The 19,383-nt window shown below is 34.7% G+C and overlaps 1 protein-coding gene and 1 long non-coding RNA gene across 3 annotated transcripts in view; one reads left to right on the top strand and one right to left on the bottom strand.

The window, feature by feature from the left end:
- LOC140758027 (peroxidase-like) overlaps nucleotides 1-19,383 on the top strand; it is a 105,091-nt gene that overhangs the window by 66,177 nt on the left and 19,531 nt on the right. For both annotated transcript variants that reach the window (XM_073093974.1, XM_073093973.1), the window contains exon 2: nucleotides 18,471-18,683. In XM_073093974.1, the coding sequence (XP_072950075.1) occupies nucleotides 18,475-18,683 (209 nt within the window). In that variant the 5' untranslated portion in view covers nucleotides 18,471-18,474. The remainder of the gene's footprint in view (nucleotides 1-18,470; nucleotides 18,684-19,383) is intronic.
- Nucleotides 1,357-2,507, bottom strand: LOC140757756 (uncharacterized). Its single transcript, XR_012104021.1, has 2 exons — nucleotides 2,299-2,507; nucleotides 1,357-2,032 (listed from the first exon to the last, which is right to left on the bottom strand). It is a non-coding gene; the product is annotated as an uncharacterized LOC140757756 (long non-coding RNA).

Genomic DNA, 19,383 nt, shown 5'->3' with positions numbered 1-19,383 from the left:
CGGACACAATCCGCTAGGGGCGCTGATTGGAATTTGTATGGGCGAATACGTAAACAAATACCAAAACAGTAATATTTTTCGAAACGTAAAATCTCCTGGTAAGGGTACTGTAACCACAATTATACGGAATTATGATATGATACAATAACGTTAAACAATTGAAATCAGCTGATTAACGTTATGTGTTATTTGTCAACATTAACCCAGAATATGTAACTTATTAGTAAAATCAATTGATAGATTGTAACCGAAAATTAGTAATTATGTTACATGGTGTACGAATAAGCTTTGTTCAACCGTGAAATTGATTGAGTTAGTAATTAGCTATTCAATTAAGTCGGTTTCCCTCAGAGTTAAGCTTTTATTGCCCTCATTTTCCGGGTTATATCACTGATGGATTGAATACAGACTATAAACTTCCTATCTTACTTAAATTATTGTCGTAAAAGTTTATGGGAATTGATAAATGTTTGTTATCCTATTACGCAAAAACAGCTGAACATTTATGACTGAAAATTGGCACATAGATTATTTATAACCTAAATTAACATACAGTTAGTAATTAGGCAACACGTGGTAATATTTACTCGTAAGCGAAGGCCTAGTTAGTAAATAATTGGAACTAAAATAAAGTTATGAGGCATCGTTGAAAACAACTTGTACTAATTCTCATTTAGTAAATGAAGATGATACATTGACCTTCGTGATAAAAAAGTAATTTGGAACTTATGTATGTAATGAGGATGGTAAGTAGGTCTTTATATAGATGATTAAGGTAAAATTCTAATTCCAATTAACTATAATAAAGGTGTAAAAACAATGCTAGTAGGTCATCCTGACAGGAAGGTAGCAGTGTGATACTAATAAATAGAGATGCGCCGAATATTCGTTTGGTATTCGGTATTCGGCGTATTCGGCATCTTTTTTGCTATTTGTATTCGGCCGAATTATTCGGTTTTGGTGCCGAATATATTCGGTTCGAGTATTTCTATTTTCTTGTGTACACGACATGGTACATGGCTAAAACACAAAACTTCTTATGTAAGATTTATGTTATATTACAATTAAACTCAAATCCTATGACGAATGTGTTGAATAAAGCTAATAAAATAACCCTTTACACCCGAAGATTTTTTTTTGCAATTTCCGATTCAAAACGTTTATTACGGCTTTTTACATAGCTTAAGGGATCCACAAAAAATAGGAAAAAAAATCCAGAGTTTATACTTAATCCAGAAATCGACCCGCACGATCGTGAGTCTCCGGTGGAAACTGTCACACTCACGATCGTGAAAATTGCAAAAAAAAATAGTATTTTATCAAAAAATATTACAAAATTAAAACAATTTGGAGATATTTAACATCACTGTCTTTATTTTCATTAGTCTTTATAAAAAATCTGTCTTGGCAATGAAACCTAAACTACGTAATTCTATGAAGATCAACATTCTTCTTTCTTCCGTTATTGCCTCCGTCTTCAATCCAGGTCTCCAAGGCGTAGGTATTCTTGGCTAGGGAATACATCCAATGATAATGCAGATAGAGAAAACTTTAGCCATATCTATTGCAATTAAATTAAGTTTTCGACCGGTTCTTCTTAGATAATATAAATTTGTGCATCTGGTTACATATCAAGAGCCTCAAAATTAAAATATTAATAAAAATATTTCTTTGTAAACTTTACTGGAGATGTTGGTAGGGATGTATAGACCTTTTCAAGACAGAAAACGTATTCTTTTCCAAGCTATTTTTCGATGTGTTGGACGTGAAGATGCTCGGCGGCGAGAAATTTCTAGGGATGATTTTGAAGTAGATGGTTGAGGTTCAGGCTCAAGTTCCAGATCCAATTCTAGGTCAGTTTCTATTTGAGGGTCTGCATGTGCTTCTGGATCTGTTTCAGGGCACAATTCTTGAAATTGAAACTCTTCTAATCTATTTGGTTGAAGCTCTTCACTTTCATGAAGATCTTCAATGTCCGATATATTTCTCCTCACCTGCACTGGCAAAATCTGATCGTCATTTAAATGTACCCCTAAAATTGAAACAAACAAAATTGTTATTGACGAAACTTACACATAACTGGTAATAGCAATAAAAGCATTTTCATCAAACGTTATTCTGCACCAACAACCGTAGGCACACGATCGTAACAGTTGAGATTTGCAACCTAATTGTATCTAAATTGCAAGTTAATCGAATAAACTACTAAAATCCACGTATTTAGTGTTCTTTTAGCTTTTAAATTAGCAATAATTAATAATATATACTTAACATTTAATACCAAAAATAATTATATACCTGTGACAGTGCGCGGGTCGAAAAAATCTGCCATCTTTGGACGAGTCCCTAGCACAACTGACCGTCTGCACCCCGCTCACTTAGCCGGTAGCACGTGCGATACTCTCCTCACGATCGATCGGCATCGGTTGCGTTTCGAAAAATAAGAAGGTATCACGTGGGAATTTTTTTAAAGTGAAACTCATGCTCATATCATCTCGGGTGTAAAGGGATAAAGCGATTAAACTTCAAATCAATATTTATCTTGATACCTTAAGTCAACCCATATATTACTTAATCTATAGTTAGTAAAGTGAACGTGTATTTTAAACCTTAAATCAGTATTTATTTTTAAAACTCAAATCAACATTTTAAAGTGTTAATGAACACACATAATTGACAAACTGACATTAAAGAAATGGTTAACCGCGTTGAGTAGCAAGCGGGCCTGATGGTGGATAGGACTATCGTCCCATGTGAGATTGCCTACGTTGCCAACCTGACTACCTTGAAACTCCTCGGTAAAGTGCCTCTTACAACACCCTTCAAACCAGGAAACATCAGCACTTGACGCAGTTATGATGACGTGCTGGTGGTGCCTCCGGAGGTCAAACACAAAGGGTTCTATCACCTTTAAGTAAATTTGTTGTACTGTTGGTTTGTCGTTTGACGTTTGTCGGTTAGATATGCTATTCTCACGAAATAAGAAATAGTTTTTCTTGTTCCGAAGCTATTATATTATCAAATATCAAGTCATAAACCCTATCAATTGAATAGGTTTACCAAAATAATTATTTTTATGAATATCATTTTCAAGTTTTCGTATAAACGTGAATTTTATTTTCATATATTTATCGGGTAAGTGATACGTAAATAACCTGAATGTTTCTTGATACGTTATTATCTATCGTTTTCGTTATAATGTGAGAAATTGGCAATGATGTGGGTCGACAACATTGTAGGGCATTAAAGGGAGTGATAAAGGCAAGAAAGATGGGACTGTCATAATAAACGTGCCTTTATATTATCGTAAATTTTGAGTACATTTTTAATATAAGCTGAGAAAGACTCGAGCTACGTACAATCCGTCTCAATTTCTTTAAAGGTAACTGAAATATATGTTTGTAAAAGGATCTCTATATAATAATGTGTATAAGGTATAGTATACTTTTTATAATGTAGGAATATCTAATCCTATCTGGGGTTGATAACAGATGTCCATGGGCGGCAGTAGCCACTTACGATCAGGTGCACCGCATGCTCGTCTGCTACTTTTATATTATTAAAAAAAACACATTACGACAAAGCTGTTGATTTAAAAAGGTAAAAATAAGAACACCTGATAATAATTCGAAAGTGTCGCCGTCGTTGTCGGGATATTTGCAATTCTATAGCTCGTAGTGCCGGCTTTGAGTGCATTTCTGCTTATTATTTGTGAACGCGCAGAATAAGGGGTATTATACTTTAAGAATAGGAGTAGCTAGTTATACCATTATCTAGTTTTAAAGAATGACTTATTCATAGGACCTGTTCTAACATCGTGTGTCTTATAATTTAGAAGTAGCTAACGAGCTTGCTATTCATCTGATGGTAAATGCTACGTACAAACAATTATAGATAACTCTAAGTTTCTAGTTCACTTTAAGGTCGGTTGGAGATGCTTTGCCCAGCACAAATTTAATAGATTTTTGCTTACCACATGCTTCAAACTAAATATATAACCGCTATATAACTACCGCTAATACTGATGTTATCAGGCAGAAAAAGATGAGGCAGCGTTCTGAGGTTAAACAACAAAAGGTTCTTCCAAATTCATTCTTCGATGGTGACAATACTGTTAGGTAAGACTATTAGGAATAAGTTATTTTGTATTGACGGGTTACTTTTTAATCATAAGTGTTTCGTTTCTGTTTTCTCCTTTAATCACGTAAAGATATTACATAAATTTATAGATACAAGCTTCTTAGATAAGTGGTGTCGATGCCTGGCCAACTGACCTAAAGTTTCACTCAACAAGCTGTTGCAAGCGAACGTTGACAAATTAATGGGATCTATAATAAATGGAATGTCGACGTTGCATTCCCCCGAGCTAGTTGTGAGGAAAGCTTCAAAGTTACTTATTCATTATCTGTTACAGCGTTATTTGCTTGTTATAACTCTTTTAAAAGCATCCAATAGGAGATCTGTGCGTTGTGGAAAAGAGCACTAACTAAAAAAGTGGGTAAAACGTTAGTGGATATCCCACTAACTAACTTTTTGGGTCCTGGAAGACCCTGGAAGGAAGACCCAAATTGAGTCTTGGCCTCCGACAATAAGAGCCTCCATTTCGGTCTGTCCTGCGCCATCTCCCGCCAATCATACAAGCGGAGCTCGCACAGGTCCTTCTCCACTTCATCTTTCCAGCAATACTTGATATTTTTTTTGATGTAATAAAATCGTATAGGTGCGTAGGTATTTTATATGCATATTCAGTAGGTCTCAGTATCGGCTACTGTCTATTTTTCACACCCCTAAGTGATAAGGGTTGTTTACCCTTAACATTTTTTTATTTATATGGCAACACAACGATTGCCGGGTCAGCTAGTAAATATATAAATGTTTTTACCGATGACATTGCGGCATCTATTTCAACTGTGAAATAAGTTTGGCGTTTCGATTCAAGGGTGTAGATACCGGCTGATTTTCATATGAGATGACCATCTTATTCCTCAGGAGTGGCAAATTTCTGATTAGCTTCAGGTAGCCTCTATTGTTTATGAATTTGGTTACAGGCGTCCTTAGGCGGCAATGATTATTTAACATCAAATGGACCGCATGGTCATTTCCTACTTTAATCTTATAAAAAATGCAACCCATCTGATGTTACGATGTCAAGCTCATTGCTATTTATAGACATCTGAATCTAAATAGGACATACAATGTAATATGTGGTCGGTAACAACTACGACCTTCGGAACCCGAGGATAAAATAGAAACGCCTCATATTACCTTAGCCTATTAGGTATACCACATAATAGTATTGTTATGAAAACTTGTCTATATATTCCGTATGATAACTAAGGTAATCATTTTCCTTTATATATGGCACTAGCTGACCCGGCAAACTTTATACCGCCTAAAAATCTATTTATCAAATATATTTCATATAAAATATAGCCTATGTTACTCGTGGATAATGTAGCTTTCGAATGGTGAAAGAATTTTTAAAAAAGGTCCAGTAGTTTTTCAGCCTATTCATTACAACCAAACAAACAAACAAAGTTTTCCTCTTTATAACATTAGTGTAGATATAAAACTTGATTTGATAAGAAACCGCCTTAACTTTTACTGTTCGTTTCAGCAAACCAATTTTCTAGCAGCGTACGATGGAATATGTTCTGGAAATGTCACATTATCGACTATCTAAATTCAAGTTTGCATCGGTACTCCGGGTTCAGGCTGGCCTAATGTTCGGAGGCTACAAAAAGACGGAAGCGTTTATGGGTTCTTAAAGCAAATCGACTGAAAAATAAAGTGTCGCTTTTGCTTTCAACCAATGTTCAGGGTCGTATTGACGTTATTCCGATTAGATTTTCTAAATATGTAGTAGATCTGAGCATGCAGTCCTTATGGTAAGTAACTACTGCCGCCTATGAAGATCTGTAATTAATCCCAGATAAGATAAGATTCCTACCAGAGGTCAGCCACAGATGCACCGCTACCCGGAAATATGTCTCCATTACCACACCCTACAAATCAGAACACAGCAGCGCTTACCACTGTTATTATAAGGCGCAAATAAGTGTGACGGCGGTGTCGCTAGAATCGAACCACAAGGGTTCTACCTTCAAATTAGAATAAATTTCAAATATTTTGAACTATTGTGCCATTAGTTCACTTTCACTATCACAAGGCAATTCTTGTCTAATCGCTTAAGTACCTAGAAATGTAAACGACCTCTTAATTCAAAATGGTGTCTTAATAAAGTAATCGACATATCGTTCCAAGGTTAAAAGCTTGCGACACCTTTTATATTATTTAGTTGTTTTACCGTGACCAACTTGACATGTTTTGTTGACAAGCTGATTTTTTATAAATAGGTGGGTAAATTGTAATTAATTAACTGTTTAATGTTAGGAACTTAAGAATAAATTTTGTTACAAAATTAGTTATTTATTTACAAATAGTTATTAATTTTTTAAACAATGTTGAGTTCGAATGATGTAAGTATTGTGTTTGATCGAACCCGTGCTCAGCAGAGGGATAGTAATGGGTTGATGATGATGCTGTTTGAGCGTCACGAAATATTCTTTAAGGCTTTAAGCTACTGAACTTTAATATAATTTAAGTATTCACAAAGGACCATTAACTTTAAAATTCAATGCTTTTAGTAATTTATGTTTACGAGCCAATATACGAGTATAAATCAATTATAGCTTCAAATTAAATCAGTTTCATTTTAAAATATCAGTTTCATTAATATTCAACTTTATTAGCTATTTATTCATAATTATTATTTATTCATCGAACAATGATGATACAAAATTTAAAGAAATTAAGCGAGAAATTGAGAAATTAGCTTCTTAATTTTCTTTTATATTAAAGTAGCAAATAACTATTCAGTCCACTTGATTGCAAATAATACGTTATTTTGTGTTTTTGTGGCATTTGGTGTTGAAACTTTTGTTCTATGGCGTTCATATACCTGGCAGTTTTTGAATAACTGTCCGGAAAGCTAGGAAGAATTTCGCTCAAAGAATGGGATTATCTATTCAAAAAAGAAATGCGGCAAGTATTGGGAATCTTGTCCAAAGATAACGATGCAGATAATTTTATGGCAGTGCTCTTGTTCTTCATTTTTGAATGTGTACGATTGTACGTGGAGGTATTTACCTTTAATGTACCTATATATAAGCTAAGTACCTCCTATGTATGTATGTTGTTAAATCCTAAACCATTTACCTTAAAATTATAGAGTAGTATTTTCTACAACTTATAGCCCGTAAAGTAAAATCCTTCTTTACGTCCCTTTCAACGATATTTTATTTCAGAAACTTTAACCAATCTCTTAGTAAAAGTTTATTGCTATAAAAATTCCCGGCACAATTTACAATTTTCTGTTCCGGATATGTGCCATGTTTATTTGTTTGAAGACTTTGGTTTAACGATATCCCTATTTACGTTCCTCGTAAATTGAAAAGAAGTTTTACTACTTTGGTCTTGTTTTGAAAAAATATGGGTTCGAAAGGTATCGGGTTTGCGTAAAATGTTTCTATTTCCAATAAATCTGCAATCATTGTAATTGTGTGTGTAATTTAACAAAAACTTAATAAAATCATTTTTAAATAAAACAATGTCAACTGTACTATACACCGTGCTCATATTTTTATCCATCGTCTTCTAGAAGTCTATTGGCAGACAGGAAACCATCCTTAGAAAGTTTTGGCCGTATAGAGCGAACAGAAGCGGTCGTCCTATGCCGCGGCGTGACTTCGCCGCTTGGCGCAGGGTCAGCAGGCCTCGAGGGATCCCTCCTTACCCGGGCAATCTCCTCAGTGGGTATCACTGCCCACCGGTGTTGTGAGCTGCCGTGAGGCAGCGGTGTATACAGCGCTTAACTGTGTATGTCAATGACCGCAATAAACGAATAAATATGAAGAAAGATACCTTTGCCTTTTGGATTTAAATACTTCACTCATTTTCTTCTATATACACAAAAAGGAAGTACTACGCTAGGAACAAACAGTAATATGTAATAAGTGGCTCTAATCCTTGTAGATTATTTAAGTTTTTGCTTTAGATAACTCTTTGTCGTCAGAAACTTTTACATCATTCGTATGTGAAGTTTTCTTATCGTTATAGTGCATGACTGTGTGATACAATGAAAATACATAGTTGGACTATAACAGCTACTGTGTTGATTTTATCCTACACGTGTCAGATGTAGAATAAAATTTCTTCTGAGATATTCTACAAGGAATACCCCCCAAGTAGGGAGGAGTAATAATATGAAATACGGCTCTTCAAAGGCTAAAAGGCTAAAAGAATGAAAGATGAAAGGTTATATCAGATATAACCGATGTAAGATTTAAGTGTAGGTTTGATAGAACGTATAAAATTGAATTGTTATAACGCTGTCGCGACGATTACACATTGTAGATTAGTTACGAGTACATTGAAGTTAGGTAGGATTTTTAGGTTATACACGTCATTAAACCAATGATTTTTATTATTCAATTATTCGTTTTGTCACACGAAGTCAATGTATCACTTTACATACATTAGGTACTGAGTATGCGTTAAACTTGTGACTGTATTAAAAACTTTCAGTATCCTTAGTATGAGATTTTACGTTTTTACAAAAATGACAATTATAAATATTTGCCCATACATTTCAAATCACTTCTAATACAGTCCGATGGGGCGCTGATTGGAAAGGTATGGGAAATACGTAAACAAATACATACTCAGCCATTTTTGTAAAGACTTAAAAACGCACACTAAGGGACACTAAGGGTACAGTTATTTTGCGTTTCCGTTAGAACTTTTCCGCTTTCGTTTGACTACGTTTTTGGCAAGTCGTACCTATATTTGGTATAATACTTTTCACAAAACATTGTGAAAGACGGACGTTAGAAAAAAACAACCTTGTGAGTAAATTGACTTTGATAATGATAAATAAGATACAATAATAACAATATATTAGGTCGTAGATAGTGAAGGTTGTTACGGGTTTATTACTTCTGAACCTTTATTATGTGTTTGTATCTCTAATATTCAATGTTGTGAATTTGATTTTAGTATTTACTTTGAAAAAAATATTGTATTTGAATTGATTTTTAATGGAAAATATACGCATTAGATCTTCTTGTCTTCTGCTTCAACTCATAAGGCTGGCATTAAGACAAAAATCAGAATTTGTACTCGAAATAAGAAAAATATCATAATCATCGAATAATATATTACGGCTATTTCTAATTGTAATAATGTAAATACGAGTAATAAATCAATATTGAAATACGCAAATCGGTCCAGTACTTCATAATTGCGCGTAACAGTAATAAATATTCTCCCTATATTGAGAGATTAATATGCATGAATTGGTATGGTAATACAATACCATGCTGGTTGTATATAAACGCTTTCTACACTCACAACCCCACACTAGGATTCCCTGTGTCGTGGGTGCCATGGACACACACTTAGACAAATACATAAACACCCAGACCCAGAAACAGAAATCTAAATTCATCATTTAGATATCTGTCTGGCCGGGGATCGAACCCGGGACCCTTTGTGCGTCAGACCGGTATGGTGGCCGCTCCGCCACGCAGGTCGTCAACGTTATTACGTAATTATTTATTATTGAAAGGTACTCGCCGAATTTCACGTTCGAAATTTAGGTATATTTCGGGTCATTTGACGGTAAGGTCTTGTTTATTAGGAGGAAGTCTCATAAATAGCAATCCCCGATAATGGAGGGTGATAGCAATGGATATTGAATGGGATATTGAAACGATACGTGCGATTGATTTATTAACGGTCGAAACATCTAATTAAAAAAGTACATCAATTTAAGTTACTATATGCATAAATGTGACCACATTATGTATTCAAATCGTCATCGGAGAAACTTTAATTCTTATAATTAATAATTTTCGAAATTTGGAAGACTTTTTCTCCATCTCCAATTAAATCTTTCAATCGCTCCCTAAGCTTATATTAACACTTCATGCATACTGGAGGTAGAGTGAATGTGGACTTATCAGTATTTTTAAGTATCCGTTAAAACATATCGTCAAAACAAAGGTTACATATTTTTTTTTTTAATAAACCCAAATGGTCGGGAAAGGATCGTGGGCGCAAAAAAACATTTACGATTATACTTAGGGCCACGTTTGTTGTTATTCGTCAGATTTCCTCATTCAGGCAGTATTAGGGTGGGTACAGACTGCTGTAACGTAACAAGCAACGTATGAAAGGAGCTTTTCATAAGTGTGGACGCAGCGCGCGCGCGATTTGAGCATGTACCCATTCGCATCTATTTCTGGCATGCTCGCGGCGAACATAGCTCAAGGGGGTTACTACCATTTCTTAAAACAATATTAAATAAATCATACTTTTACTTTTTTTGCAGGAAATTGAATTTTTTAGGCAAAATATGACAATTTCAGTTGGTTTTATAAAATGGATAAGCGAAAAATTAATAAGGGTTTAAGTTTGTTTAACTGTGTATGACGGAATATTTTACTGTTTGAAGGAAAAAGTAAAACTTTCCTAAACTATGATGGTTTTTAAAAGATGGTGGTATGCCCCCTGTACCGTTCCGCAGTACAGCACAAGTTCCGCAGGACAGACACAAGCCGTCCACACTAGCGCTCTGCGCAAACTGCGTGCCCTTTTGTGATTAGCGAAAAAACCGACAAATGACGAATCGCGGCGCGCACGCGTTGAAATGCTCTGTACCCTTACCAGGAGTTTACGTTTAGACAAATATGACTGTTTTGGTATTTGTTTACGTATTTGCCCATACAAATTCCAATCAGCGCCCCTAGCGGATTGTGTCAGAACTTGGAAATAGTATGGGCCAATACGTAAACAAATACCAAAACAGAAAGTGCGCAAAAGGCGTCTACACTACGGGAATGCTTTTACATTGCGTGTTATGTTACAGCAGTGTGTACCCACCTTTATACCGAAACGTCCATAAGTTGTGTACAGATGTTGTCATATCAAAGGACATGTTACAAACAAATCATTATGAATCGGAGACGATTTAATAGATACTGTACTGTTTGTATGCTCCTGGTATTATCGAAGTATCGGCTCACTGCTGTATACACCGCACGCGCGCGTCCGTCCTGTCTGGCAGCTCCGAGCAGAATGAATAAATGTGTGAGGGAGAGGGGGTATGCCCCGCTCCCTCTCTATGGTACAGTGTGCGGCGTATAAGCATGAGACGACAGACCATTCACATACACTACATCTCTTCCTTATTTTAATGAAAATTATTAATTTTAAATTTAAATAATCTTTCATTGTGTAAACAATTCTACTGTAAGGTCAACGATCAATTACTTCATCGTGTCTTCCCAATTTCAAATATCATCTGTTCTTTCCAACCTACGATTATTAACTTCCAAGTCAACAAATTGATCTATTACTAAACTCACAGCATTAACTAATATTAATAACTTCATAAATCGTCGAAATCATCCAATGATCGATTTAACACCAAGAACCGATTTTAACAAACGCCTAATAAATATTTTTTAGCTTCGCTTCCTTCACTTCCTACTTTCCTAAATTTTATTTTAAATGTCGTCAATATCATCAAGCTTCCATTAATTATTTTTACATTACTTGTTTATACCGTTCACCTTTCTTCCTGTACTGGCTTCAGCTCGCCCTTTCTTTTAGCTTCCTTCACTTATTCCAAGATTACTACTTTATTACCTTCACCTTCATTCCTTTACTAGTTTTATTTAGTTTCATTTTTATTTATATTAAGTGTATTCTTCTTTTGTTTCTACCTTGATTTCATTTACTTTCCTTTACTCGTCTTCCTCTCTTATCATTTCTTCCCACTTTTCTTCATCTACAGCCTTCCACTCTCCCTTCCCCTTTTTCAAGTGTATAATATTTCGTCTCAATCATTCTCCTATTTCGCTTTCTACTTCCACAACCCCACGTATTCACGATTTTGCCTCGGATTCAGTAGGTTCAAAATTTGTACTCAGTTTATTCTACTACTCATTCCTACGAATTCCTTATTGTAAACTTTTTGATCCTGTGATATTCTTTTAGTATCTGCATATTTTCTTCCTTTTTCTTTCTGTTTCCTATCTTTATCTCGAATATTCATGTCATCAATTCTGTCCTATACGTCCTCGATCATATGTAAATATTCCTCTTAAAAACAATTCTGCTGGTGTTTTACCTGTACCTGTATGAGGAGTGTTATTGTACATTGTTAAATAGTCAATCAGAGCTTCCTTCCAATGTATTTTCTTTTCAGCTTGACAGATTCGAAGTCTTTAAGTATACTTCGTTCACTCCATACCTTCGTTCTGTTGAGACCAGTATGGAATATAATGATGAAATCTTATGTTATTTTCGTGACAAAATGACTTAAAGACTTAGCTAAGCAAATGCTTCTCGTTATCTGTCATTAATGACACAGGATAACCTAATCTACTAAAAATGTCTGTTAATACTTTTATCATCTCCTTAATGGATACTTCTCAACAAACTTTTAATCCCTGATATATCGAATAACAATCAATAACTACCCAAAAGATAGTCGTTAGTTGGTAAGGGATCCAACAGATCGATTGCAATGTCCACCCTCGGTAATTCTCGATGTGACGGTAATTCTCTTCTTTTTAAGGGTTGGGGTGGGTTAGATGCTGTTATAAGTATACATCCTTTACACGATTTTACAATGCTTTCTGCATCTCGATCATATTTGGGCCACCAAACCTTCGTCCTGAGTCGCGCCTTCATGGCCACGATACCGGAATGACCCTCATGTGCCGCTGATAATATTCCATTTAGCAATGCTTTGGGTAATTAACAATTTTAGTACCTCTTAAAAGGATTCCCTCATGAAAGCAAAGTTCCTTTTCAATCAGCTTTTGATGAACTTGCGTTCGTTAATCCCTTCCTTGACTTTTTGTATATCCAGGTCTTTGTTTGAGTAACACTCTATATCCGTCAATGATACCGCTGTTGGCCTCGAATACTCAATTATGTTTTGATTCTGAACATAGTCCACTTTTGCAATACTAGTCTCTGGAATAAGTATACATAATCTAGATAGAGGTTCTGCAATATTGTTCTTTCCAGGGCGGTAAATAACTTTACATTGGTAAAACTGTAATCGAAGCATCCATCTTTCCCCCCTCGCACACGGCTACGACTTGAGGCTAAATATTACCTCTAATGGCTTATGATCCGTTACTAAATCGAATTGTTTCCCAAGAACATTTACGAAAGTGCTCTACTGCCTCTACAAGAGCTAACGACTCTTTGTCAGTCTGGCAGTAGCGGCGTTCACAATTTGTGAGAGTTTTGTTACCAAGCTATCACTCGTGGTCCCGAATTATTTTCTTGCAGTAAAACAGCACCCAACGCTACAGGGCTTGCATCGGCAAATACTATCGTTCTGTCATTTACGCAATTAGATATTTCACCAAGATCAACTTTTAAAGAATTAAAAGCTGCTTGCTGACTCTTCCCGCACACTCTCATATATCTGCGTTTCTAAGTTAAGTGCGTCGCAGCTAAGTTAAAGATCTATTTCCCCATGTATTTAATCAATCTCATAAAGCTTTGCAACTCAGAATTTCGAATGGTGCTCAAATATTTCTCTGAAGGTCTTATATCTATATTAGAAGCTTGTGGCTTATGTAATCTGCCTCAATCGTATTAAAGATACATTTTCTTCCTATAGTGCGATATTATTTTCTTTCAACACTTCTAGAACCTTTTTACGTCGAGCATCATGTTCTGTTCGGTCCTTCCTGAATACCAGGATATCGTCGATAAAATTTATCACTCCATCACAAATATTAAACTTACTGAAAACTACTGCATTTCTAATCCTGGGTAACAATTACAGGTAGAAGGTGGTTTTCGCATATAGCTGAATTGGCCCGCCACATGTCTATGCCAAGCCGAATATCTCCATTCTCTTTTAAGATGGGGACTATTGTTGAGATCCAATCCGAAGGTCCGTCTACCTTCTCAATAACATATTTTTGTAGGACTTTGTTTACTTTAGCATTGACTTTCTCATCTTAAGGTATTGGTATACGTCTGTAAGGCTATGCAAGAAGTTTAATTTTATCATCCATCGGAATCCGGAATCCAGTATTAAAATATTTTTCAACTTCGGGAAGACTTCAGTATCCATTTAATATACTTGTACTGCATTTTTTTTTAAAGCTCCAAGACCTATAGCCGTTGCCTTTCCCAATAAGTTACGAGTTCAATTCTCAACCACATAGAAAACTGCATTTTATGTCCTCCCTGCGAGTTATATTGTAAATGTTAAAACACCTAACAATGTTAAGGGCGGATCATTTTCATAAGCGTAGAATGTTTTACTATAGTTCTGTATTTGTTCCGTAATCTTTATCTTCTTATTTATATCAATTAAATTATATTCGCAACCAGAGTCCGTCACCATATTAATCTCCTCCTCATCTATTTGACATCTTACAGTACATCTTACTTATACTTCTGCAATGTATCTTCTTGTAGTTTCTTCTTCATAAGGTTCGTCCTACATTTTCATCAGATGCTAAGTGATTCCAACTGCCGCGTCTAAAGCATCTTTTTTCCATCTCGAAATTCTAGTTTTTCATTCCTTTTTCTTCTATTTTATTTATGTCTTGATTATGTTTTTTATTTTAAGTAAAATCTTCTTATTGTCTACTTACTACTTCCAATGCATTTAGCTGCTTGTTATGGTAATCGCATAATACATTTTTCAGATTTCTCATTTTCTTCTTATTTCATTTGCTAATTATATGTCTTTCCAATCTTTTACTTTGTTTTGGTACAAAGTATTCATCTTATTTCTTGATTCCCGTTTTAAATACATCTTCTGCTTCCGCTTCTGAATGGTTTGTTGGGTCCAGATCGAGAATGTTATAAAATACCTCTTGAAGTTCTGAACCACCCCAATGTAAAAGATTCGCTCGCTACGATGGTGTATAAACATTGGCGGCTTCTAAATAAATATCTAAGCTACTTTTCCACCGTTCTCATCTCACGCATAGTGATGCCACATCTCTTTCACATTCAAAGTTCTCAAGAGTGAGGTTTGCCATGTTTACCTAATACAAGGTGCGTCTACTCAAGTAATGGGCATCATCCGTTCTATGACTTGCTTTCAACATTAACCATCAGAAATATATTTATCACGAAATGGTCGTCAACCATTCCTTGAATTACTTCCATCATCAATCATCATAAATATATTTATCACGAAAAGGTCGTCAACCATTCCTTGACTTACTTCCATCATCAATCATCAGAAATATATTTATCACGAAATGGTCGTCAACCATTCCTTGACTTACTTCCATCATCAATCATCAGAAATATATTTATCACGAAATGGTCGTCAACCATTCCTTGACTTACTTCCATCATCAATCAACAGAAATATATTTATCACGAAATAGTCGTCAACCATTCCATGACTTACTTACATCATCAATAATCAGAAATACACTTGATCACGAAAAGATCATCATCCGTTCCATAATATTCTTCCACCGTCCATTTTTATATTTATTAACTTTTGTATGCCTAATATATATTACATAGATTCATATATATATGTCGGCTGATAGCCACACACAGCAAAGAAGATCTTTGCTTGCTTCAGATAATAAGATCGTACATAGGACGATGTAAGAGATCAGCGATTCAAATGACAATCATCACTAAATATTCAACATTACACTTTTATTATACAAGCACAAATTTGAATCACTCAATGACCTGCGCCGACATATACAATATATTACTACTTATTCGTTTATCTGCTTAGTATAATACGTCACTCCAAAATACTCCTAACATTTACTTCGTGTTTGCATTCTATTTGCATACGTTACTATTATATAATAAATTTAATGGTATAAGCAAACATTTAAATTTTTTAATAATTGTAGTTAATATCGTATATTCCAACATGTTACTCCATTTCATTTACATCGCTATCACATGTTAATGTTAAGAATATTATGTCTCTTGTTATACATTCAATTAAATTATAGGCAATAAAACTTCAAAAATTGAACAACACTAATCATTATTTATGTATATAAGTGGTCAGCGGTACAACTAAGGTGTCAGTATAAGAATTATTAATATTTTAATCTCATAATTTCATAGTCGAAGTACAAAGGAAAGATAAACTTAAATGGATCTTTAACTATTTTCATAAGGTATACCTTTGCTTAAGTCGAAAACAAATGTTATATTCGTATTCGTTCTTAAACGAATCAAAGATTTAAGTTTTAGAATAAGATGAAACGTCCATTATGTAATTCAATACATACATAATACGAAATACAAGGTGAGTACACACTGACATAAATAGTTAATCTTTTAAGGACTATGGCTATGAATATGATATTATCGATGAAAAGTATCTGACGTGATAACAATTACAACATTTCCTTACACTACCCACATTAACATAACATGCATACTCGACACTGGCTTAAATTATGTAAAGTGTTGTTTATTTCATATGTTCTTTCCTACAAATTATGCATTATATTCACTTATTTATTTGTCTATCTATTATTTCCTTTTCTTTTTTTTTTTTTTTTTTTTATGTATTGTTGATTATTATTTTTTATTTATTTATTTATTTATTTTTTTTTTATAAATTGTAAACAGTACTCACAGACTCGTCGCCAAATGTACTGTTTGTATGCTCCTGGTATTATCGAAGTATCGGCTCACTGCTGTATACACCGCACGCGCGCGTCCGTCCTGTCTGGCAGCTCCGAGCAGAATGAATAAATGTGTGAGGGAGAGGGGGTATGCCCCGCTCCCTCTCTATGGTACAGTGTGCGGCGTATAAGCATGAGACGACAGACCATTCACATACACTACAGATACTTTGGCTTTTGTATGTAATGTTTTACTGGTAAATGTGGTTCGAAAATATTGCTTGTAAAAACGGGTTTATTAACAATCTTAGAAATAGTACAGAGCTTCTGTATTTATTCAGGATTAATCACAATATAAAGTTTTAAACATGATATAATTATGTATGTTTGGGCAACGTTAAACTTTTTGAATTAGAAAATAGGCCTTGGTAGTTCAAAGTTACGTTTCATGAAAATCTATGTATGCGATATATTTTATTAGTTGTGATACTTTTATAGTCTATTTAAATGTAATCATGGGAAAACTACATAACATATTTTTACAAATGCCTAGTAAGTATTATCGTACAAATATAACTCCCAAAGATCATTTCTTACTTAGTAACACACAGTTTAGGAAAACTAAATAATATTTTATTACAAATGCCTGGTATTATCGTACAAATATAACTCCCAAAGATCATTTCTTACTTAGTAACACACAGTTTAGGAAAACTAAATAATATATTATTACAAATCCCTAGTATTATCGTACAAATATAAGCTACCAAGGATCATTACTTACTCGTAGTAATGCTTTACTTTTCATATTCTTAGAAAATATATTCTCATATTAGTATATAAGCCGCAATGTTTGTTTTAACTCGTGTTCTTGAAATAAATTTAATGTTTTTGTGTGAGTGGGAGTTCTAGTAATGTACGCATCAACTTAAGACATAGAATATTAGGTACACATTCAACGCTCATAAGCTTGTATTAATAGGCCATAATGTTTTCCTTCACAGCTTAAGTAAATGATGATAAATTATTCAAAAGTTTACCTTAGTTTTGAACAATCAACAACTTCCAAAAATTCTGACTTGAAATATGTACCACTAAAAATAATAAAACTTGCTTACAAGCCAATCACAGAAGCTTTGCAACTTTAGAGGTCTAGCATAGTCCCCTCGATGTTATAGTTAGGGAGTTATAAGACAGATATGAAGGTGGTAGAACCTTTTGTGGTTCGACACCGGCGGCACCACCGCCACACCTATTTCTACCTAATAACAGCAGTGTTAGGCGCTGCTGTGTTCCGGTTTGAAGGGTGTGGTAAGGGAGACATATTTTTCCGAGGCGTTCCAACTTAGTCCTCAGGGGTAGCGGCGCATCTGTGGCCGACCTCAGGTAGGAATATCTAATCCTATCTGGGGTTGATTACAGATGTCCATGGGCGGCAGTAGCCACTTACCATCAGGTGGACTGCATGCTCGTCTGCTACTCTTATATTATAAAAAAAAAGACAGGTACAACTTTCCATCAAAACGGAACAACTGTTTCGATAGGTGTTAATGTGGTATAGTCCGCGTATAACTGCTAGGCCGCTCTGAATATAGAAATGAATCGCGTCGCCATAGCAAATTGTATGACTACACCTCCTCATAACAACTTCAGAGTGGACGAGCAGTTTAGCGCGGCCTATATCTCCTTAATCGAACTTTAATGACACTCTTATTTCCTTTCATGTTTATTTTCACAACAATAAGTCCTGAAATAACAGATTATTAAATATTTTGTGTTTCTTTGTTACAGAAACATGGCGAAGAAGATTCTCTGCCTCGCATTAGTGATTTGTGGTGCGGTCCAAGGAGTTCATCTCAATGTCCTGGGTTCTTCTTCACCCTTCTTCGGTGGTGTTCAGAACTTCGGTTCCCAGTTATTTTCGGAAAGGAACCCGTTCAGAATCCTCTCCCAAGGAGCCAGTGCTCTCTTCCCCCCACAAAGGCTACCTGTAGGTGGATTAGGGTAAGTTTATCTAGATATATTTATGATTGTATACCTTATAATAAATTAGGTAAATAAAATTAATGTCATAAAAATTACAAATATATAAAGACATATAAAAGTTACACGAAGACAAAATTATCAACGTCGTTAAAAAAGTAATGGTACTATTATTAAGAGAACATCGAAAATATTACGATGTAAATACTACTCGTACATCTACGTGCAGGTAATAGTTTCGAGTCTGATGGTGTGCTCCTACGTGGATGGATTACTACGTGCAACTGATTTTGAATCAAAATTATCTGTTATGACTAATTGTACGTACAGTAATACAAAATTTTATTAAATAAATATTCTTAATCTAGTAAAAAGATAAATTACGGTTTATTAAAAAAATACATGTCAACATATTTTTTTACCCAACTCTGCATATCCTTTTGAAATTTAAGAGAAATGATATACAAAAAAGCCTTGATTAAAAAGCTATGAGACGTATAAATCCCACGGTCGGATCTTATATTACAGGTAAGTGAGGTACAGTCTATGTGATAAATTGGGTACTTAAGATTTAAGAGACCTATTTATCAATATGTCTTTTACCTGTACAGATATCATCTGCACTCTAGCATTCTAATGCGCATCCACAAGGTTGATGGAATAAAAGATTACAGCACCGTATTATAGAGCACTGTAGATTGTACTGCATAGACTAAGATGC

The sequence above is a fragment of the Epargyreus clarus genome, unplaced genomic scaffold, assembly GCF_041222505.1.
Source record: "Epargyreus clarus isolate Ecla_fem2 unplaced genomic scaffold, WU_Ecla_fem_2.2 ptg000005l, whole genome shotgun sequence".
NCBI lineage: Eukaryota > Metazoa > Arthropoda > Insecta > Lepidoptera > Hesperiidae > Epargyreus > Epargyreus clarus.
This window is presented reverse-complemented; position numbering and strand designations above follow the sequence as displayed.